The sequence below is a fragment of the Euprymna scolopes genome, chromosome 2, assembly GCF_053919585.1.
Source record: "Euprymna scolopes isolate OS-2025 chromosome 2, ASM5391958v1, whole genome shotgun sequence".
Taxonomy (NCBI): Eukaryota; Metazoa; Mollusca; class Cephalopoda; order Sepiida; family Sepiolidae; genus Euprymna; species Euprymna scolopes.
Genome location: NC_136483.1, coordinates 28,686,326 through 28,706,321, shown reverse-complemented (window position 1 = coordinate 28,706,321; position 19,996 = coordinate 28,686,326). Strand labels below are relative to the sequence as shown.

The following is a 19,996-nucleotide window of genomic DNA, read 5'->3' as shown; positions in this document are numbered from 1 at the left end:
TGACGTTTTGCAAAGGCTAGCCTTGCTTTCAGGTGCATAGGCTTCAATAAGGGAGTCTTTCTCGGACGACATGCTTTTAAACCAGCTCTCTTCAAAACTCTACCAACTGTATGTCGAGATACATTCACTCCAGAGGTGCTCTGTTCATCAACAATCTCCCCAACAGAGATCCTTGGGTTTTGTTTTACTTGTCGAACAATTTTCCGTTCATCTCTTGGGGAAAGAATCCTTTTTCTCCCTCTACCCTCTAAACTCATAACGTGGCCTTGCGATTTGAACTTGTTTATTATGGCTCTAACAGTGGATTTGGGAAGGTTTAGCTTCTTTGAAATCTTACTATAGCCCTCCCCATTGGTATGGCATGCTACAACAAGCTTCCTGACGTCTTCGCTGTGTTCCTTAGTTTTAACCATGGCGATTGAAAATTATAATTTAGTCACTTATAATAGTTTAAATAAATCGCTATCTAAAAATTATCTGAAAAAAATTAGTCACTGAATTAGCGTTAAACAAGCATAATATGGCGATAAAAAAGTTCAGAAAGCACGTAAACCGGAAATTGATTGATATTATACTGATACGAAAAGAAAAACAAAGCCGTGCCAATAATTTTGAACAAGGGTTTTTTGCAATTATGTTTGTTGTTCCTTTGTTATTTATTTTTTCTAAAATCCGATTGCTGCATCGGAAAGGCCAGTTAAAAATACATAATATACTTTGTTATTTTCTTTAATTTAATCCCTTTTTTAGAATTTATTAGACAAAATTTAACTTTTATTTTACCGTGCCAATAAATATGATCATCACTATATATATATATATATATATATATATATATATATATATATATATATATATATATATATATACATATATATAACTGCTTCATTTACTCACATAAAATTAATATACCAAAGTATAAATTTATGCGTAAACTTTAAGTATTTACTTCAACGGTGCTCAATACGTAGGTAGAGATAGTTAGTAAGTTATAAATATATATTTTATAACTTCCTATATATATATATATATATATATATATATATATATATATATATATTCAGTAATGTGATTGATAATTAAAAATTCAAATTAGAATTAAATTAAAAAAAAATCCGTTTATCGAGCGTATTATATATCTACATTACAACGAGCACTTTTTCTTTTCCTGTATTTTAATTAAATTAGTAATTTTACTATTACATTAAAATACACTCTGCTCTTTAGACTATTGTTCTAATCTCCTTTAAATTTATATATAACTATATATATATATATATATATATAACTATATATATATATATATATATATATATATATATATACGGTGTGTCTATAGTTATAGAAACGCTGTGGCTCTTCTACCAGTAAGTACATGAGTAAAATGTGGCAGTTAAAAACAGGACAACAGAAAAACTTTAGGAATTTTTTACTTGTGATAAAAAAATGTTAATGCATTCAAGTTAGAAAAATAACGAACAAAAGTTTATTTTGTCTCGTTTAAAAATTGGACTAGTACAAAGATATACTTCATTAATTTATTACTGGTCCGAACTACGTGGTGGTAATCTGCCAGTCTGTTCTCGTGGTTAGTTGTTTTACATAGAAGAGTACCTTTACTTATTTAAAAAAATCTTTTTTCGGTTTCTAATGATTGGAAGTTGAATTATATTTATTTAAAGCATTTATTTAAAATTCATTTGTCTTGCACTCAAAGATTGTCTCCACTTTTACATGATTTTTCTGAAATTAATACAAATGACGTAAACCCAGTGTAAAATTGCTAATCCTATAATCAGATATTATGATTGAAAATTTAATTGAATTTCTTTTTAAATTTTAGCATTTATCTTAGAGTTTTAGCACTTTTCCTGGGCTAGCGTTATCCGCCTGATGGTCAGACACCTGAACCATAGAATAACTCACAAAAAGGCTGTTCTATAAGCAGGTGCAAAATAACGGATCTGTTCGACCACTATCAATGAGCCTTGGCATCTGACAGCCAAATTCTTTGCTAAGAACTTTCCAGAAAACTCAACCTTATGCGATCAGAGCCTCCTACCTCCCAAATTCCACCCCCCAAGACTGAAAATAATCTGAATGACATCCATGTTTCTGTTCGTGATTGTTACTCTCATCGATAACTTTGATGCCAGTAAAGCCACTAGTTCAGACATTATACTAGTTATAGTACTAAAAAAACTGAAGCAGAACTAGCACCTATTCTTGAAAAGTTGTTCTATCAATACCTAAAAGAGAAATTCTTCCTAATACCTTGGAAAACCTCATCAATTTGCCCGATATTTAAATATACTGGAAATCGACCTTCTGCATTTAAGTACAGACTAATTAGTTTTCTGTGTATCATAAGTGAGTTGCTTGAATTCGTGTAAAATAGAGTAATTGTCAACCTCCTCAGCAAAACCAATTTACTCAGTGACAAACAATACGGTTTCCTTTCTGCGAGATCTACACCGGATGCACTGACTGCATGCCACAAAGGAACAGTGAATTTATTGATGGAGTTTTTTTTTTCTCAAGAGCAATTGCTCTTGACATACCAAAGGATATAGTTTGGCATAAATGTCTACTTCACAAGATTTCGAGCAATAGAATATCTGGAAATGTCTTAACCATAAAATATTTTCTCTTCGATAGGTTTATACAAGTAGTCGTTGATGGGCAGAAATCTGAAGTTCAAAGTATTAATAATGGCGTGCCTAAGGGACACATACTGGACCAAACTCTCTTCCTTATCTTCATCATTGAACTCTCAAATTACATTCTAAGTTCATTCATCGATATATATGCAGACAACACTACAATCTATGGCAACACTTCAAAGGCCAACAACAATCAAGATATCTGAGTCTCTCTCCTCGGACTATCAGTATCTGATGCAATGGTGCAAAAAGTGGCTGGTTAAGTTTAAATAATAAATTACGTAAGCCGGGAATCGCTTCTTTTCGACAGTCCAACCATATTGAGTACAAATGAACTTCATTCTTTGCTTAACTTGTAGATATGGTTTCAATCATAAAACTATGTTTTGGTTTCGGTTTCGATTTCGATTCCAGCTGATGACATTCAAAGCATTTCTTTTCTTTGGAATCATGCCTATATATTTGGTAAAATATAATATAAAATAATTGATTCTATAATAATATATACGAAATCTGTGTAAATCAAAATATAATGTTTAAGCGTATTTTACGACCGGGTGATATCGGGGGGCCCTTGCTAGTATATCATAAATTTTCATTAAATGACTTTTGTAAGCAAAAAATCGTTTCTTTCTCTTTACTCTTTTGAACTGCTCCTAAATGTAATTTGAAAGCAAAACTGTAAACATGTTTTTTATTGTTATTGCCATTCAATAAGATGGTAATCGTTCATCACGAAGGAACAATCAGCCACTTTGCATATATATCCTACCCCCCACCTCTTAAAAATAATATGCGAGGGAAAATTATCTTAAATTTTCCATAAAATATCCTACAAAAATTATATAAATACAAAACGTAGTTTATATTTTTTATTTTTTATTTATATGGTAATAAAACTAATGGAGAGTAGAAATGCATCTATGGATGCATTTTAACTTGTAACTCCTCTTTTTTGTCATTCAATTCTCATCTTCAATGTGAGATGTTTCTAACAAAGGAAGAAAATCCTGTCCTCCCGGTCGATAGTCTTGTATGAGCTGTAACTGAGAGGATCTTCTCAGTTATTTTTCTTTGTATTTTTACTTCTACTCCTGTTGTCATGTCACTAATAAGAATGTTGGGCGTAAACGTTTCAACTGTGCTGGCGTTAGTCAGGAATCCGAACCTTAGTGTACTCCGCAGGTGTAAAGAACTGAGGCTGTATTGCCATTTGATGAATGTAGTCTGGGCCATTAAATAGTCTCTTGTGGTGCCTCATAATTCAATATTAGGTGTGAATTGTTACGGCCTATTACTTGTCAATATCTAACAGTTAAAAATATGTACTTTTTGTCTTCCTTTCTCTCAAAAATAAGTAAAAAAAAAACAAACACCCAATACTAATACAAACTATACTGCATAGGCGCCATTAAACCATACTTTTTAAAACTAATAGTTCACCACTTTGCAAGGCTAAAATATTCGATAAGAAAGGTTAGTGAGATTTTTACTTGGATTATGAAACAGTCCTATGAAAGCATTGAGAACTATAATTGATTCATTCACAACACGACTCAACAGATATTTATTGACATTAGACTTGAAAAAGACAACAGTTTAGTCTCTAGTGAAATATTCCCGTGATAAAGTGATCCATTGGTGGGACTTTCGGGGAAAGAAACTCTATTTAAAGAAAATTCATTTGATTTTAGATAAACAGTAGAGGAAAGAAGTCTTTGCAGTGTTGGTAGAAAGTAGTTCTTGCGAAGGTTATACATAGAGTGGAAGTAGATTGCATACTAGTCGAGCACATAATGGAAAAACTAGCAGCATCTCTAGAAGCGAAAAAAGATAAAGATCCGATACTTTTCCCCGTATATTCATTTAAGTGAGAACCACGATAATGTAATGGATTTAGAGCAAAATTAAATTTGAAAAAATTAAATTTGGAGCAAAATTAAAATAAGGGATTTAGAAAAACGTTTGGTATCATTATATCTTGATTAATCTTCGCAATGGGTCATAAAAGTGGTGCAAAACTGTTCTGTTTGGATGATTAAGTTCACCTTAACTGGAACATACATTCATTTGGTTTAGTTATAAAAATGTAGGCATATGATTCTGATTTAAATTGTACTTTAGGTGAACCATTAAACAGCATATTTTTTTTATAGTTCATGTGTTTAGGAACTTATATAGTCATAAAGATGTAAACGTGTAAGCCTGATACAAATTGGTCTTTCAAGACATTAAATCACACATTACATCGAGCAAATGTTTTTTCTCGTAGTATTTATCTAACCATTAAAGTCAAATATGTCACCTGCGCGTATATTTTACTATAAGGGGGCTATTAATCCACACATTTTCACTCTTTACATATTTCATAATACAAAGATACATATTGCACATTCATAATAATCCGTTTGGTACGTTTACAGGTGATAAATGGTTTAAGGTATATTTTGTCAAGAAAGGAAGTGGCTTTCTTGTTGGCAAATCCTTTTTAGGCGATGGAAATTATGAGAGTTGGGGACCAGCAGAATGTACAAGCATCCTTTGTCCGGATCTCTTTCGAAGTAATCTGATTGACAATTGGGATAAACTACCAATACAAAAAGTAAGTATTTTTTTATTCTGATTTCAAAATTCAAAAGTATTAAATCAAATTTATTTGGCAAAATAATAGGAAAGTGCAACAAGTCATGTAAAAGAACAGTTAGAAAACGTGAACATCTATTTATAGTATGTCCAAGGCGATTTAAAACCTCGATATAATTGGTATCGTAACTACATCCTCTTGTAGATTGATCTACGGGGCAGAAAAGATAATGTTATTTTCTAATGAGACAAAACGTCTACGGTACATTTTTCTGTGTCCTGCGGTTGCGACTTATCGTCCGGGTTTTAAAAACTCAGTTGAGATGAAGATTGATTATTCGTATTATTTCGATTCTTCGAACTATTGTTTTCATTAACCTCTCTATAACCTCTGCCCTTCGTTAGGAGTATCTTGTCAAACTTGTAAATTCTCCATCGAACTCGATAATCTGCACATAATTTTGAATGGAACCATTTATTTAATCCACGAGAGTAGAATGCTCTCGTTCCGTCAGCCATAACTTGGTAGAAGTCGTAAGAAACTTGCAATCTAAATAATACAAATAACGTAAAAGTATTGGAGACCATTCATGCTTCATTTATTCTGGTTATTTACGAAAGCAAGCGAACCTCACTTTTATAAATTCATCTTAAGGGCGTTCCAGCTATATTCCGATACAATTACCGATTTATTTTCTTCGCAGGAAACAAACGTTTATTAGGCTCATCCAATAATTTCGTCTATTGATTAGGTAAGCAAACGTTCTATACATCTATCTATCTATATATCTATCTATCTATCTATCTATCTATCTATCTGTTTGACTGTCTATCTATAAAAACCATATCACATTAATCTAAGATCACCAAAACTGTATATATTTATTAAATGGATACTATGCATGAGTTTAATCTTACATTTAGTATTTTTAACTGATGAAAGAGTATTTACTTCATCAGTAATATATAAATAATGATGGACCCTCCCGGCGATTTCGACGTATGAGCTTCCGCCACAACAAGTAAAGTTCTCGGAAATTCACACATGTGATTTTTTTTTATAGTGATGAAGGCTCTGTGTATAACCAACTACACTTTTTGGTATTACTGCTAACAGGACAGAAGATACAGTAAACCGCAGAATTTTACATCAGGGTTACTTTCTACTAAATGCGTGTATAAACGAAAACTGTGGGTGCATCTTTCCCAGTGGCTTAAGGCGTTCCCAGATAACAACCTGGAAATTTCTATGACTCGGCGCGATACATAGTGTATAGCCTTCCAAACTTCCATAACTGGTAGTGGCGAAGCGCAGCGTTGCTTAACTTCAGTTACCTGGCGAAAACTGGTGTGTCAACGTGATTTTGCCATATATATATATATATATATATATATATATATATATATATATATATCGTCTTTTAAATTTTCTTTTCGTTTATTTTAATATTTCGCTATTTTCCTTTAAATTTCCAGGTGAAGCTGACTGCAACAGAAGGCAACAATACTGTTGTGCATATAGTTTTCGATGGTGAAGGTTCAACAAAATCAGATTGGTTCTCAATGTCTCGTGTTCTGGAATCGTATTGGGCTGATTTCAAAACAGCACCAAATAACTATTTTGACATTATAAACAAGTCAGTTGGATTTATTACCTCTAACAACATATTTTGTTTATTCGCATTTGTTTATCCATGCGTTATCATAGTACGAGGTGTCTTCAATAAATTTCCAGGCTTTTTCGAATGGGCACTTTTATTGGTAGTACACACAGGAAAATCGGGTCTCTTTCGAAGTAATCTCCTCCAAGTGCAATGCACTTATTTACCCTTCCAACAACTTCCGGAAGGCTCCATGGGAGACCTCTTGTATGAGCGTGTCCATGACCCTCGTCACAGCCTCTTTCATCTACTCAATTGTCTCCTAACGACAGTGTCTAAGGTTTTCTTTGAACTTAGAGAATAGCCAAAAGTAACAGGGAGCAAGGTCTAGACAATAAGGAGGATGAGGGATTGTCTTGATGCTCATCTTGGTCAAATATTCTGTGACAAGGATGTCACTGGTCCGATTTGAAAAGTGCTAGCTTTTTCCGACGAAATCTGTTCCTGAACTCCCTTAAAACCTTACACAGTATTGTTGACTGTCTGTCAAGTGGGAACCCAGCGCATGTAGATCATCCTCGTGCTGCCAAAAAAAAGGGATCATAAGTTTCTATGTGAATTTGCTCTTTCTACCCTTTTTGATCAGGGAGAGTCAGGTTCCACAGGGAACTGTCTTTTGGTCTCTGGGCCATAGCAGTAGATCCAGTTTTCATCGCAGGCCACCAGAGCATGAAAAAGTGCTGGATCTGAATCGATCAGGTCGACAATCTCCTTGTTGTCATGACAACGTATTTCTTTTCTGATCTTTTCTGAGCATCCTTGGGACAAACCGCAATTTTTCCGCATCTTCAGTTCCTCGCGAATAATTGTGTGTACAGTTCCCACACTGACATTAAACTGTACATTTATTGTCTCTATAGACACACTACGGTGCTTATTCATGAAATTTCTTATTTGGCCAATCAACTATGGTGTTCTGACTTTGCTCCTCCCACACCTCTAATCATCCCTCACAGACTCCATGCCTTCTTTGAATCTCTAATATCACTCAAAAACTGATGCTCGATTCATTCAAGATTGTCTAAAAGATATCGGAAACATTCCATATGTTTCTGTGGCATTTTTCCAAGCTTAAAATAATTTTATCGCATATCGTTTTTCTAATATGTTTTTATATCCAGCTTGCATTTTTGAAATTCATCAGCTGTGACAATCAGGCTTTAGTAGAGTGTATTCCAATTTCTGTCATAACTGTTCATTTGAACCTGAATTTATAAAAATTGGTCAGGCATCTCATAAGATGTATAGCAATAACATACTGAATTTTCAAGAATCTACGACAAATTTAAATCTCCGTAATAAAAAGTCTGCAAACTTATTGAAAGCACTTCGAAACAGAACAATGAATTTATTTGGGCATTGTATGAGGGCCGTTCTAAAAGTAAGGCCACCTATCATTTAACTAATAATCTAAAACGTGGAAGGGTTAGGAAGACTGCAGTTATACCATATTAATGAGCGATCTTTTGTGCGTCATACTTTATTTTTCTACATAGTCACCACTATTTTCAATGCATTTTTGTCTGCCCCATTGATGCCTCGGTGGTAAAAATTCGGAGCCTACTTTGTCACTCATATTTCTGTCGTCAATCTGGACTCGACGAACACATTTCTTAATTGCGCATGCTCGAATCATCGATACCTTTTTCGTTTTAAATAGCTAAATTTTCAATTTAATAGCATCTGCAAAATCATTGGCACATCGATAACAGCGTTCAGTTACTATCTTCAATTTTGCGAGTTCACGTACTTTTTTCTTTTTCTTTTTTTTTTTTTGCTTACAAAATTTTACTCTCTGGTTAATGATATCCGTGTCCCGTTTTTTGTTGTTTTTTTTTTTTTTTACACCGACCCCACCGTCCCTTTGCCACAATTTTTGCTCCCCCCAAGTTATCAAAAATTTTTTCGACCGGTCAACGTCGCCCCCTCCACGTCCCATTGTCACAATTTTTTTACAATCAGGCAACGATTTGTATGTTCGCTAAAACTTTTGTTATCCGGATCGTGCAGTCACGAACGCGTTATCGTTGGAAAAATCTCTCGGACATCTATATATATATATATATATATATATATATATATATATATATATATATATATATATAAAAGCGAAAATATATGTATGTATGTATGGATGTATGCATGTATGTATGTTCGCTTTTTGTGTATGTCTGCAAAAGGCTTTTTTTGTTGGCCTTCTTGTTCGACTCGCTTCTTCTTAAAACTTTTTATATCACGTCTAAATGATAATATCTACGACTTAAGAACGGGGGTCGCGTGTGTATTTAATTTGCTAGAATTTCACGCGCTAGTTTCCAGATATTTTGGTTGCCGCGTATTTCTTTCGCTTTTCAGTATAAAACAAGCGAAAACTGGCTTGCAGCCGCATTACGTTTCAAGGTCAAACATCATGCGAACCAACATGTTTCTTGCACCTGTCAATTTCATTTTATAAATGCTTTTCATTCCTCTTCACTCGTGGCCGAGATGGTTAGATGCCATGTTTTTTTTTCCATTCCGTTCCCATCTCCATGTGAAAGGTTCGGGGTTCAAGCCTACTTTCCTACTAAAACTTTTTTTCTTTTACACCTCCAAACACCCGGCCAACGTTTTTTTTTTTAAACAGGGCTGTTTTGATCATCCCCCAACACACATACCTACAAACACCCGAGCCACGCCGGGTACCCCCCGCTAGTATAATATAAATTGTCAATTACTTCGTATAGAAATGTCGTTTTGTTTGAAGGGGGTAGATAAAAATCTTATTTTCGACGCGGTTTGCAAATCGCGCATGCGTGAACTGTTATTATAGTCTTTCATTTTAAATAGCTAAATTTGCAACATTATAACATCTGTGCCCTTGTGACCGATAAATAACACGTTCGCTTAATAACTTAAGAAATGCTAGTTCGCGGCATTTCTTTTCATTTTTTGTGCTTATAAAATTTTGCTTTCGGTTTCGCTTCTGGCTGATTGCACTCAACTCTCATTTTTTTTTACGACCGGGCAACGCTGCAGGCCCTCCCGCCCCCGTTGTTACATTTTTGACCCCCCCTTGTCAAATTTTTCTTTTACGACCAGGCAAAGCCGGACGCTCCCGCTAGTTTAATTATAAGATAACGACTCAATAAAACTTGTTTACATTTTAATTGAAAACAACCATGTTTTAATCAGTCGGGAATCGGCCTCGTGATATTGTTTTCAACAGACGTGTATTTCTAAAAAAAGAAACTTTTCTTGTGGAATTTTCGTTGAGTTTTAGGCACAGATAGAAAGTATCAATTGGGATCGATGGCTCTCGTCTGGGTGAGGCCCCGTGTTTTGACAAGCTTCTGGGTTTGACTTTTACTCCTGATCTGAAATGGAACACGTACATCAAGTCTGTTGCGAAGATCGCTGGAAAAATGGAAGGATTCTTCTACCGCTCCAGAAAATATCTCACCCCTGATGCAATTCTCTATCTGTATAAAAGCCAAGTACGTCCAATGATGGAGTATTGCTGCCACATCTGGGCAGGAGCTTCTAAAAACAGTCTATCCTGCCTTGACAGAGTACAAAATAGGCTTTGTGGCTTAGTGGGTGATGCCCTTTTCTCTTCTCTACAACCTCTTTCCCACAGAAGAGACGTTGCGAGCCTGTCTTTGTTTTATCGTAACTACCATGGCAGGTGCCCGTCTGAACTCCAATCTCTGATCCCCCTCACCAATCTTTCACGAAAAACACCCGTCTAGCTGAAACCACCGTCAAAAATTTTACCCACTCCTTATCTGTGCTAAAATCAAAATGTAGATTCCATGAACAAAGCTTCTTTCTTAGAAGTGCACGCCTGTAGAACTCTGTTCCGGTTACCTGTTTCCCACCTGACTACAACCTGGATGTCTTCCAGTCCAATGTGAACAAATTCCTGATGAACCGCCTCCTGAAGTAAGACACATTATCAGATCTCCCAAACTAACGTACTGTACACACAATAACCCTTATCCCCGAGTGGCTTCCGGGCCTTGATAAGTGGTGACTACCTTGTAAAAAAAAATACAAAGGAAAATATAACTGAATCGACTCTTTCTCATTTTTATGTTTCCAAAACTTATATTTTTATATTTAAATCTATATTCAGGCACTCTAAGAACTTTTACATTTCCTCAGTTTCCAATGAATGTTCAGGGGACATGGGTTGGTTGATTGTGACTATGCCTCCTCAATACTGTCCATTCGAAAAAAACGGGCCATATCCCCAAATCATGTACTCAACCAAACCAACATGTACCATTTGGAATGAAGGTAAGCTTAGCTATTTAACGAAAATTATAGTTACACTTACAAATAGGAGTTAACCTTGTCTTTATTTTTTTTCCATCCTAAACAGGGCAACTTTGACACGAGGGCCGACTATTTGAAACCAAAGTTGCGTGGATACTAAGAGAGTTGAGCACCGAAATGTCTGTTTGCATAACACTTGAAATTCTACATTTCAGTAAAGTCAGCGGGGGTATTCCAAAGTTTAGCAGTTTGAGGGAAGAAACTATCTTGGTAAAGGGCCTTTCGGCATCGAAGTATCTTACCAGTGAAGGGCGAGGTTTTGCTGTTTGTCGGGTTAGTCGAGAGTATTTAAGTCGACGGAGGTACTTATGCTTGGACTTCAGCGGAGCACAATCCATTGAAGTACTTTTAAAACAGGCACAGACATGCAACATTTAAGTGATGGGACAGAGGGTGAAATTCGGTTGATTGTGCGGGATCTATAAAGTTAGCGACTCTTTTTTGAACTCTGTCTAAAAGTGAGAGGCTAGTGACAGATGCAATCGCCCATATGTGGCAATAATACGAATGGTGGCCTTGTAGAGAGAGTAACTTTCTAGCACAGTAGGGAGAGCCCAACTTCTTCGCAGCAACCTTAGCAGTAGCCTCGATGTAATTGCTCCATTTTATCTTGTTGATATTAAATGGAGTTTGAACGAAGTATTTTTGGTAGCATATTACTAGTCATGGCAGTCAATGGCTGAGAAAGGTTTTGTAATCATTAAAGGAAATACGCTTAGCCTTGGCAACTTTGAATATTATTATACATTTCTTGTCGCCTTTCCACTACAGTGGAAGTCTTCCTCTAAATTTCAGACATTTTCTTTAGATATACGTTCATTCGTTTTCCCTCGTGTTTATTATATAGTATGGGATTATCAGCAAATATATTCATCTCATAGACAATTTCATCAAGGGGTCGTCTATGAATATGGAAAATATTAAAAGTCAAAGGATCGACCCTTATGGTACGACCGCATTTATATCATTGTACAACCATTGAAGACAACTTGGATGTTTGTCTTATTAAGGATTTGATTATGTTAAGTATTCAGCCAGTAATAGCATATTATTTTATTTTCATAAGATCACGTGGCACATTTTGTCAAAGGCCTTAGATATATCTACGGCTAATTCTCTATCAACCTCTTTCCTAACCAGTGTGTAGGATATCTGCAGTAGAATGGGCTTGTCAAAATCGACACTGTCAGAATGCAGCTATTATCTATGAAATAGATAATAGCTATTACTTGCGTAATTAGTGACTCAAACATTTTGGCGAATGGAGGGAGTAGGCTAGTAGAATGATAGTTTTGTGAGTCAATTCTTTGAAAACTGGTAGCACAGAAGCAATTTTCCAGCAGTTAGAAAAGCAAGATTCGGTAAGGCATTTGAAAAATTTGGAGAGAAGTGGGGCAATATAACAGTGCAAATAGTTAAGGTGTGATCCAAAATGAAATTAGAATTTCAGATTTGTGCTACAAGTTCTTTCCTGTTGAACACAGTTACGACTGCAGATAATGGTTTCTATTTGACACATAGAGTTTATTTCTCATTTTGTATATGGTCGTTGAAAGTAGTCGCAATGGTCACCGCACTAGAAACTGAGTTAAAAATGACTTTTGTTCCGACTTGAAGGTTAATATTTACGTTGATGATTCCGTAATGATGAAAAGTTACCAACGGGCGAAAGTTATAAACCATTGCCTTAAAATACCAGAGGAATCGTGGCATTGTGGTGGCTCATTCATATTAATCCCTAACTGTGCATCGAACAGATAGCATAATATTTAGTTCGCTGCACTATATAACAAAGTTCTAGAAAAAGTTTCAGCTAGATCGACCCTGTTGTTTTTTGAGAAAACTGTAATGGATAGGCAGATTAGGAGAAAAAACTAAATGTTGTTATTTCATATAGTTTTAAAAGCTGACAAACTTCAGTGTGGGGTGCAGTGATAAAACTTCTCAAATGGACTTGCAATGTAAGGCTGGATCATTGTGTTAACTTTGGTCAAAATCAGACTGTCCTTTATTAATCTAATCTTTTCAATTATGGAATTTGGATACTTATCGGAGGCATTCCGTAACGAAACCTATTTAAGAAAACACCCAAACATACAAAATACATATGTTTGAAATTGAAAAATAATCAACCGAATTGTTTCGAAGTCTTTAAGGAAAGAACACGTACATAAAAAGTGTCTTTAATATGTAAGTAGAAATTAATATAAAGAAGGAGAGAGAAAGAGGAAAGAAAGAGACAGAAAGACAGAAAAGGAAAGAGAAAGGGACCGGTGGACGGACATAAAAACATACTAATGTTTACATATAAAATAATTCTATATATATATATATATATATATATATATATATATATATATATATATATACACACCAGCAGTTCAGCCCGGCTTTGCTCAGGACCTATATATATATATATATATATATATATATATATATAGTTATAATGGAATAATTCCAGAGGAAATCCGGGTATGAGAGCTCAATGTGGTAAACATAGCAATAAGATAATCGACAATTATGTAATTTTCGTGTTATATTTTATATATATATATATATATATATATATATATATATATATATATATATATATATATACATAAATATATATGCATATATATACATATCTGTCAAAAAGTTTGACTCATGTCCAGGTAACCTATATCTAAAGTTTCAAGTGTTTAGACCCAAAATTGGCGGAGGAGTTTGGAAGAGTCTGCAAAGGTCAACTCTTTCAACTCTTGAAAGAACTTTTGGCAGCCAAATTTTCGCCCAAAAACATAGTAAAAAGCTTGCTGCATGTCGAAATACCCTTTATTTAACATTTTAAATGTTTAAACCCAAATTTGGCTGAATAGTTTGCTAGATACCGCAAAGGTCAGTTCTTTTGAACTTTAACCGCTTGGCAGCCATATTTTCGGCCAAAAACCGATTGAAAAGCTTGCCCTATGTTTGAATACACTTTATGTAAAATTTCAAATGTTTAGACCGCAGAGGTCAAATCTTTTTAACTTTGACCCGAATCTTGACTCGTTAACATTTATTATTTGGGGCTAAAATCAAATTAAAAAGTTTTATCCATGTCCAAGTAAGCTACATCTAAAATTTCAAGTGCTTAGACCCGAAGTTGGCGGGTTTCATCCGATGAAAATATTCAAAGAAAATTTTTAGCATTTTTCTAAATTGTATTAAACTTTATTATACATTCATATTTTTTCTTCTGAATAAAATTAAAAGTCTTTGCTTACATTTCTTTCTGTAAACCAATTTGCATAAAATTTATTAATAAAGAAAAAAAGAAATATTTTAATGGAATTAGTTTTTCATTTGTAAAGTAAAATTATTTAAAGTTAATTTTCATTAGAGATTGATATTCTTTGTAATACATGTTATATAATATATGTTAGTAAATGAACGTTCAATTCTAATGACGTTATGTATTAAATGTTATATTTAAGTGAAATCCTTTCAATTAACCCTTTTTCTTTTTTCTCAAGGATATGGATTGGCTGACGATTTCTCCATCTTTGTATCATTTAAATGAGTCCATTTTGGAAATAACAAAGAAAAAATATAGCCGTGAACACTACGAAATCAAATAGAACTTAAAGAAAGCCGTGTTCCGTTAAGACTGTGCATATAACAGAGACATCACAATAAAACCCTGCACATTGATGAGAAGAATTCTCTGAATAATTAAAAAAGAAAAATTTATAAATATTAGTTTAACTTTTATTTTGTTGATTCGTTTACTCAAGCATCGTGTTGATTTTCTATCTCTCAATCAACCAGAAAAAAGAAGCAAATTAAAAGTAATATTTTGTGAAGCATTCAAAGCTAACAGAACTTTTAAATAATAAAGTAATACTCCTTGGAATTAGTTTTTGCTTTTGATTAATAATTTGTTTTGTATGTCTGTGTGTGTACGTGTACGTACGAACTATATAACATATTATATTCCAAGATCCAAAAATTTAATTTTCTTGAAAAACAGCTCCTCCAGCATGTTAACATTTCGGTACATTTTTTACAAATCCTTTTCATTATGCAGAAACAAACGGATATTATTATATCAATACCGTCTATTATCTGAACAACAGTGGCTGCCGGTACAAACACATGATGTTCAGTTTTGTATGAACCTTTTTCTTCTTTGCAGCATAATAATGTCGGGTATTTATTCTAAGCAAATTATTTCTATGTTTTCTGAAGAGTATATGCAGGAGCTGCTGCCAATTGTTGTGTCATTATAAAAATGTCATAAAAGAAGATGTAAACGACAAGTTAAGTTAGAGAAATGCCCTATAACTATTAACACAATTTAGACGAGAAACCTATATTCTTGAAATTCAATAACTGTTGATTTGTGAATATTTAACTGTCTACATAAGGTAGAATCAGTCATTTTCAATAGTTATTGTAGTAGGTACTCACGCATACACAATATATGAACTTTCCTAATGTATAAATATACTAATAGACACTACTCAAAAGAGTCACTAAGACTCTCATTAAGCACTAAAACTTTCGTTCTCTGTGAATTTTGTCTTGTAAATACAAAGACATTTTCTAAAGTATATCTGGGTCCAAGCCTTTTTTTAATAATCTCCACTGGTCTGGAGTTGGCAAAAACCTTTAAGTTACCATCAGCTCCAATACGTCACCATTCTATAATAGGTAGCTTGGCTAAAGCGGTCAACGAAGATTACTTTCATGTCAGTAGTAAACAAGCACTGTAAAGACTTTAGACAAGCCGAATCGTTGGCAGATGAACTTAAATTCTTCATTTTCATTTAGGTGCCAGTATCTGCAATAGATGCCTAAATCAGGCGAAGAGTATTGCGAAATTCGAAACTGATCTCAGTTGCACTCTACTGAAACTTGCGGTATTTTTGTGGTGGCTAAAGTGTTGTAAGAGTGAAAAGCGATAAAAAATATAGAGAAATCGCGTGTAGCATACGTCAGACAAGTAAAGTATAAATCAAAGAATTACTTCTTTGCAAAAAGAGAAATATATATGCATATGTATTTACAACTACTTCATTTACTCACATAAAATTAATATATGAAAGTATAAATCCATGCGTAAACTTTAAGTATTTACTTCAAAAGTACTCAATACGTAGGTAGAGCTAGTTAGTACGTTATAAAATATATATGGCGATTAAGCTACACTGAATATTCCGCGTTTCATCCACTCTAGGACTCTTCAGGCTTATGCGCGAATTTTGTGGTTGTCTGTCGTTTTTATATACGCACCTTCTATTGAGATTTTAGTTAGCCAATTAGCTTTCTAGTATCCACCGCGCCCTTCCTATCAACTAATGAACATGCACTTACTGGACAAAGGCCTATTTGACCCCTGGTTGACCTCTTCCTTTGTGTATGCTCTATATAGTCTGGATATTTAGTTTCTTGGCCTGTTTTAAATCTAGAATAGGGTTTTTTATGTTAGTTTATATATATATATATATATATATATATATATATATATATATATATATATATGTACATACATATATGTGTGATAGTTGTTTATTTAATTTATTTATTTGGTTATTTTCTATTGTTTTTGTTAGTTTTAAAATTATTTTGTATCGCTATCCTAGAGTAAATTTTATCCTGTGAACACAGTTGTTCGCTATTTCTCTTCTACACTTTAATAGATGTTGGGGTTCTTTAAAGTACAGGATAGTCATAATCTACATGGGTCGTATAGGTCTCTACATGTGGTAGCTGGTCTTATTATTTTCCATTCGACTACCGGCGAATGTCCGCTTTCCTTTAGTCCCCAGTATTTATTTGCTAGCGTTGTTTCATATGGTGTTTTTTTATTGTTGAATGTACTTTTGTCGTCATAATATCGAGTTTTGAAATCTAAGGAAGTCATACCTACGTAATATTTCTTGTTATTCAGGTTTTCCTTCGCAAATATTGTGGCCTGGTAAACTGCGCTTTGGTTAGACATTTATTTTGAAGTGGGCAAAGTGTACGGTGTCTACAGTTTCATTTATCTTGTTTGTTATTCGTATTTTTATTTTTATTTCCAGTATGGTTGTTGTTGTTGTCCGAGGTTGGTTTATTATTATTATTATTATTATTATTATTATTATTATTATTTACTGTTAGTGTTAGTTTTATTTTTGTCATGGTGTCTACATTTTTATTGTTTATTTTCTTTTATTTACATTGTTTTTATTTAATATTTTGTTATTATGTGCTTTAATTGCCATCTCTAAATTTTCGCAGCAGCTGTAGGATAACTTTAAGGTATTTTTATTGAAAATTTTGTGTAAGGGTTGGTTGCGGGAAAGTGTTTTTCAATAAGATCTAGAAATTTCTTGCCAAGTTTTGTTTTTAACATTTGATTGTATGGGGCCGTATGCCAAAGTATAGTTCTTTTTCTTCTATTTTTAATGTTATTATAGTTATTGATGTTTTGTTGCTTATATTTGATATCGATATTTTTGTATCCACTATTTTGTAGGGCTGTTTCATAGATATTGGTTTACTTGTTAAATGCATTTTCATCGCTTGAGTTACTGCTGAGTCTACTTACGATCGAGTTAGGAATCTATTTTATAACTGATGGTGGGTGATTGGACTTAGTGTTTACGTATATTGGAGTAGCGTTATCTTTTAAGTAGGGTTCATATGTGTTTTTATCTAAATTCAACATGACGTCCAGAAAGTTTGTTATTTTTATGTTAGCTGATACGTCTGCTTTTAGGCCTAATTTTTTCATTTCCTTGTGTATGATTTTCTTAAAGTTATCTCCTTTGACTTTGTTGGAGTCTTTTATTATAGCTAGTTCATCATCTCTATATAGACCGATATCCATAGTATCAAATATGCTTGTGAGGGTATATAAAATGAATCATCCCAAAAGATCGGATGCCTCTGCAGAATCCCTGGCACCCATCACCAAATCAAACGAATTTTTAATTTTAGTTTTTATCCATTGGTTATTGTTATTTATTAGAACTGATTTTCTACATTTTTTAATGATGTTGATTTCTTCCGAAGATATATCAGTGTATGCCTCGGCAAATTCTAGGGCAATGTTAAAACTTTGCAGCCAATTCTACCCTTTGCGATCAAGGCTGCCAACCCCCAATATTTCCTCCTGTATCAGAAAACACGCTATGTGATATAAGTATATCTGTACGCGATGTTGCCAAGCTAATCAAAAACCTTGATTCCAGTAAAGCAACTGGTCCTGACGGTATTCCAATTATAGTACTCAAAAAACTTCAACCTGAACTAGCGCCCATACTTAAAAAACTGTTTAAACGTTGTCTTAAGGAGAATAGTTTCCCATCTCCCTGGAAAATTTCATCAGTATGCCCTGTATTTAAGAATTCAGGTGATTGCTCATCCCTCTCTCAGTACAGGCCAATAAGTCTCATGTGCGTCATGAGTAAGTTGCTGGAATCTGTGTTAAATACAGAAGTAATCAACCATCTCAACAAAAATAATCTTCTTAGTGACACTCAATATGGTTTCCGTTCTGCTAGATCTACAGCAGATGTGCTTACAGTTATATCTCATAGGATTAGCAAATCTCTCGACGGAGGCAACCTTTCTAGGGCAATTGCTCTTGACATATCTAAGGCCTTTGATAGGGTATGGCATAAAGGTTTACTTCATAAGATCTCTAGCTATGGTATTGCTGGAAATGTTTTCTCAATTATTAAATCATTTCTTTCTGATAGGTTCATAAGAGTAGTAGTTGATGGGCAAAAATCAGAAGCTCACATTATTAATGCCGCTGTCCCTCAGGGATCCATCCTGGGCCCAACTCTTTTCCTGATCTATATTAATGATCTTCCAAATCACATCCTTACATCATTTGTAGACATCTATGCTGACGACACCACCATTTATGGTAGCACATCTAAGACAGTAAACGACCAAGTTCTCTCCAATTCTCTCTCCTCTGATCTTGAGCACGTAGTACAATGGGGCCAGGAGTGGCTGGTTACTTTTAATGCATCTAAAACCAAGCTTCTCTCTTTACATCATCAACATTCTGATCCACATCTGGCATCAATTGAAATGAATGGCTCTCGTCTTCAGGAGGCCTCAAGTTTTGACAAGCTTCTTGGCTTGACCATTACTCCTGATCTTAAATGGAACACGTACATCAAATCTGTTGGCAAGGCCGCTGGAAAAATGGTGGGATCTTTCTATCGATCCGGTAGATATCTCACTGCTGATGCTATTCTCTATCTATATAAGAGCCAGGTACGTCCAAGGATGGAATACTGTTGCCACATCTGGGCAGGAGCTGCTAGAAAGGACTTGGCCTGCCTTGATAGAGTTCAAAATAGACTTCGTAGCCTCGTAGGAGATGTCCTTTTCTCTTCCTTGCAACCTCTATCTCACAGAAGAGATGTTGCGAGTTTGTCTCTGATGTATCGTTATTTTCATGGAAAGTGTTCGACTGAGCTTCAATCTATGGTGCCCCCTCGCCAAACTTTCACAAGAAACACTCGTCTAGCTGTAAACACTATCAATAATTCCCCCCACTATTTATCTGTGCTTAAACCTAAACGTAGATTCCATGAACAAAGCTTCTTTCTTAGAACTGCACGCCTGTGGAATTGTCTTCCGTTTTCCTGCTTTCCGGTTGACTACAATATGGTTGTCTTCAAGTCTAACGTAAATAAGTTCTTGATGAGCCGTTCCATATAAGTTATCAAATTTACCAAATTTTCATTACTAATGATTACTATATTGTCCAATTTCTAATGTACACTCTTTAAC

General features: G+C 34.3%; 1 protein-coding gene across 1 annotated transcript in view; it reads left to right on the top strand.

Annotated features, from left to right (window-relative positions):
• Positions 1 to 15,107, top strand: part of LOC145241480 (uncharacterized) — a 34,488-nt gene extending 19,381 nt beyond the window's left edge. The window contains exons 3-6 of the mRNA XM_080104479.1: positions 5,087 to 5,265; positions 6,723 to 6,883; positions 11,025 to 11,188; positions 14,725 to 15,107. Coding sequence (XP_079960605.1) covers positions 5,087 to 5,265; positions 6,723 to 6,883; positions 11,025 to 11,188; positions 14,725 to 14,771 — 551 coding nt within the window. The 3' untranslated portion in view covers positions 14,772 to 15,107. The remainder of the gene's footprint in view (positions 1 to 5,086; positions 5,266 to 6,722; positions 6,884 to 11,024; positions 11,189 to 14,724) is intronic.
• Positions 15,108 to 19,996: the final 4,889 nt, after the last annotated feature.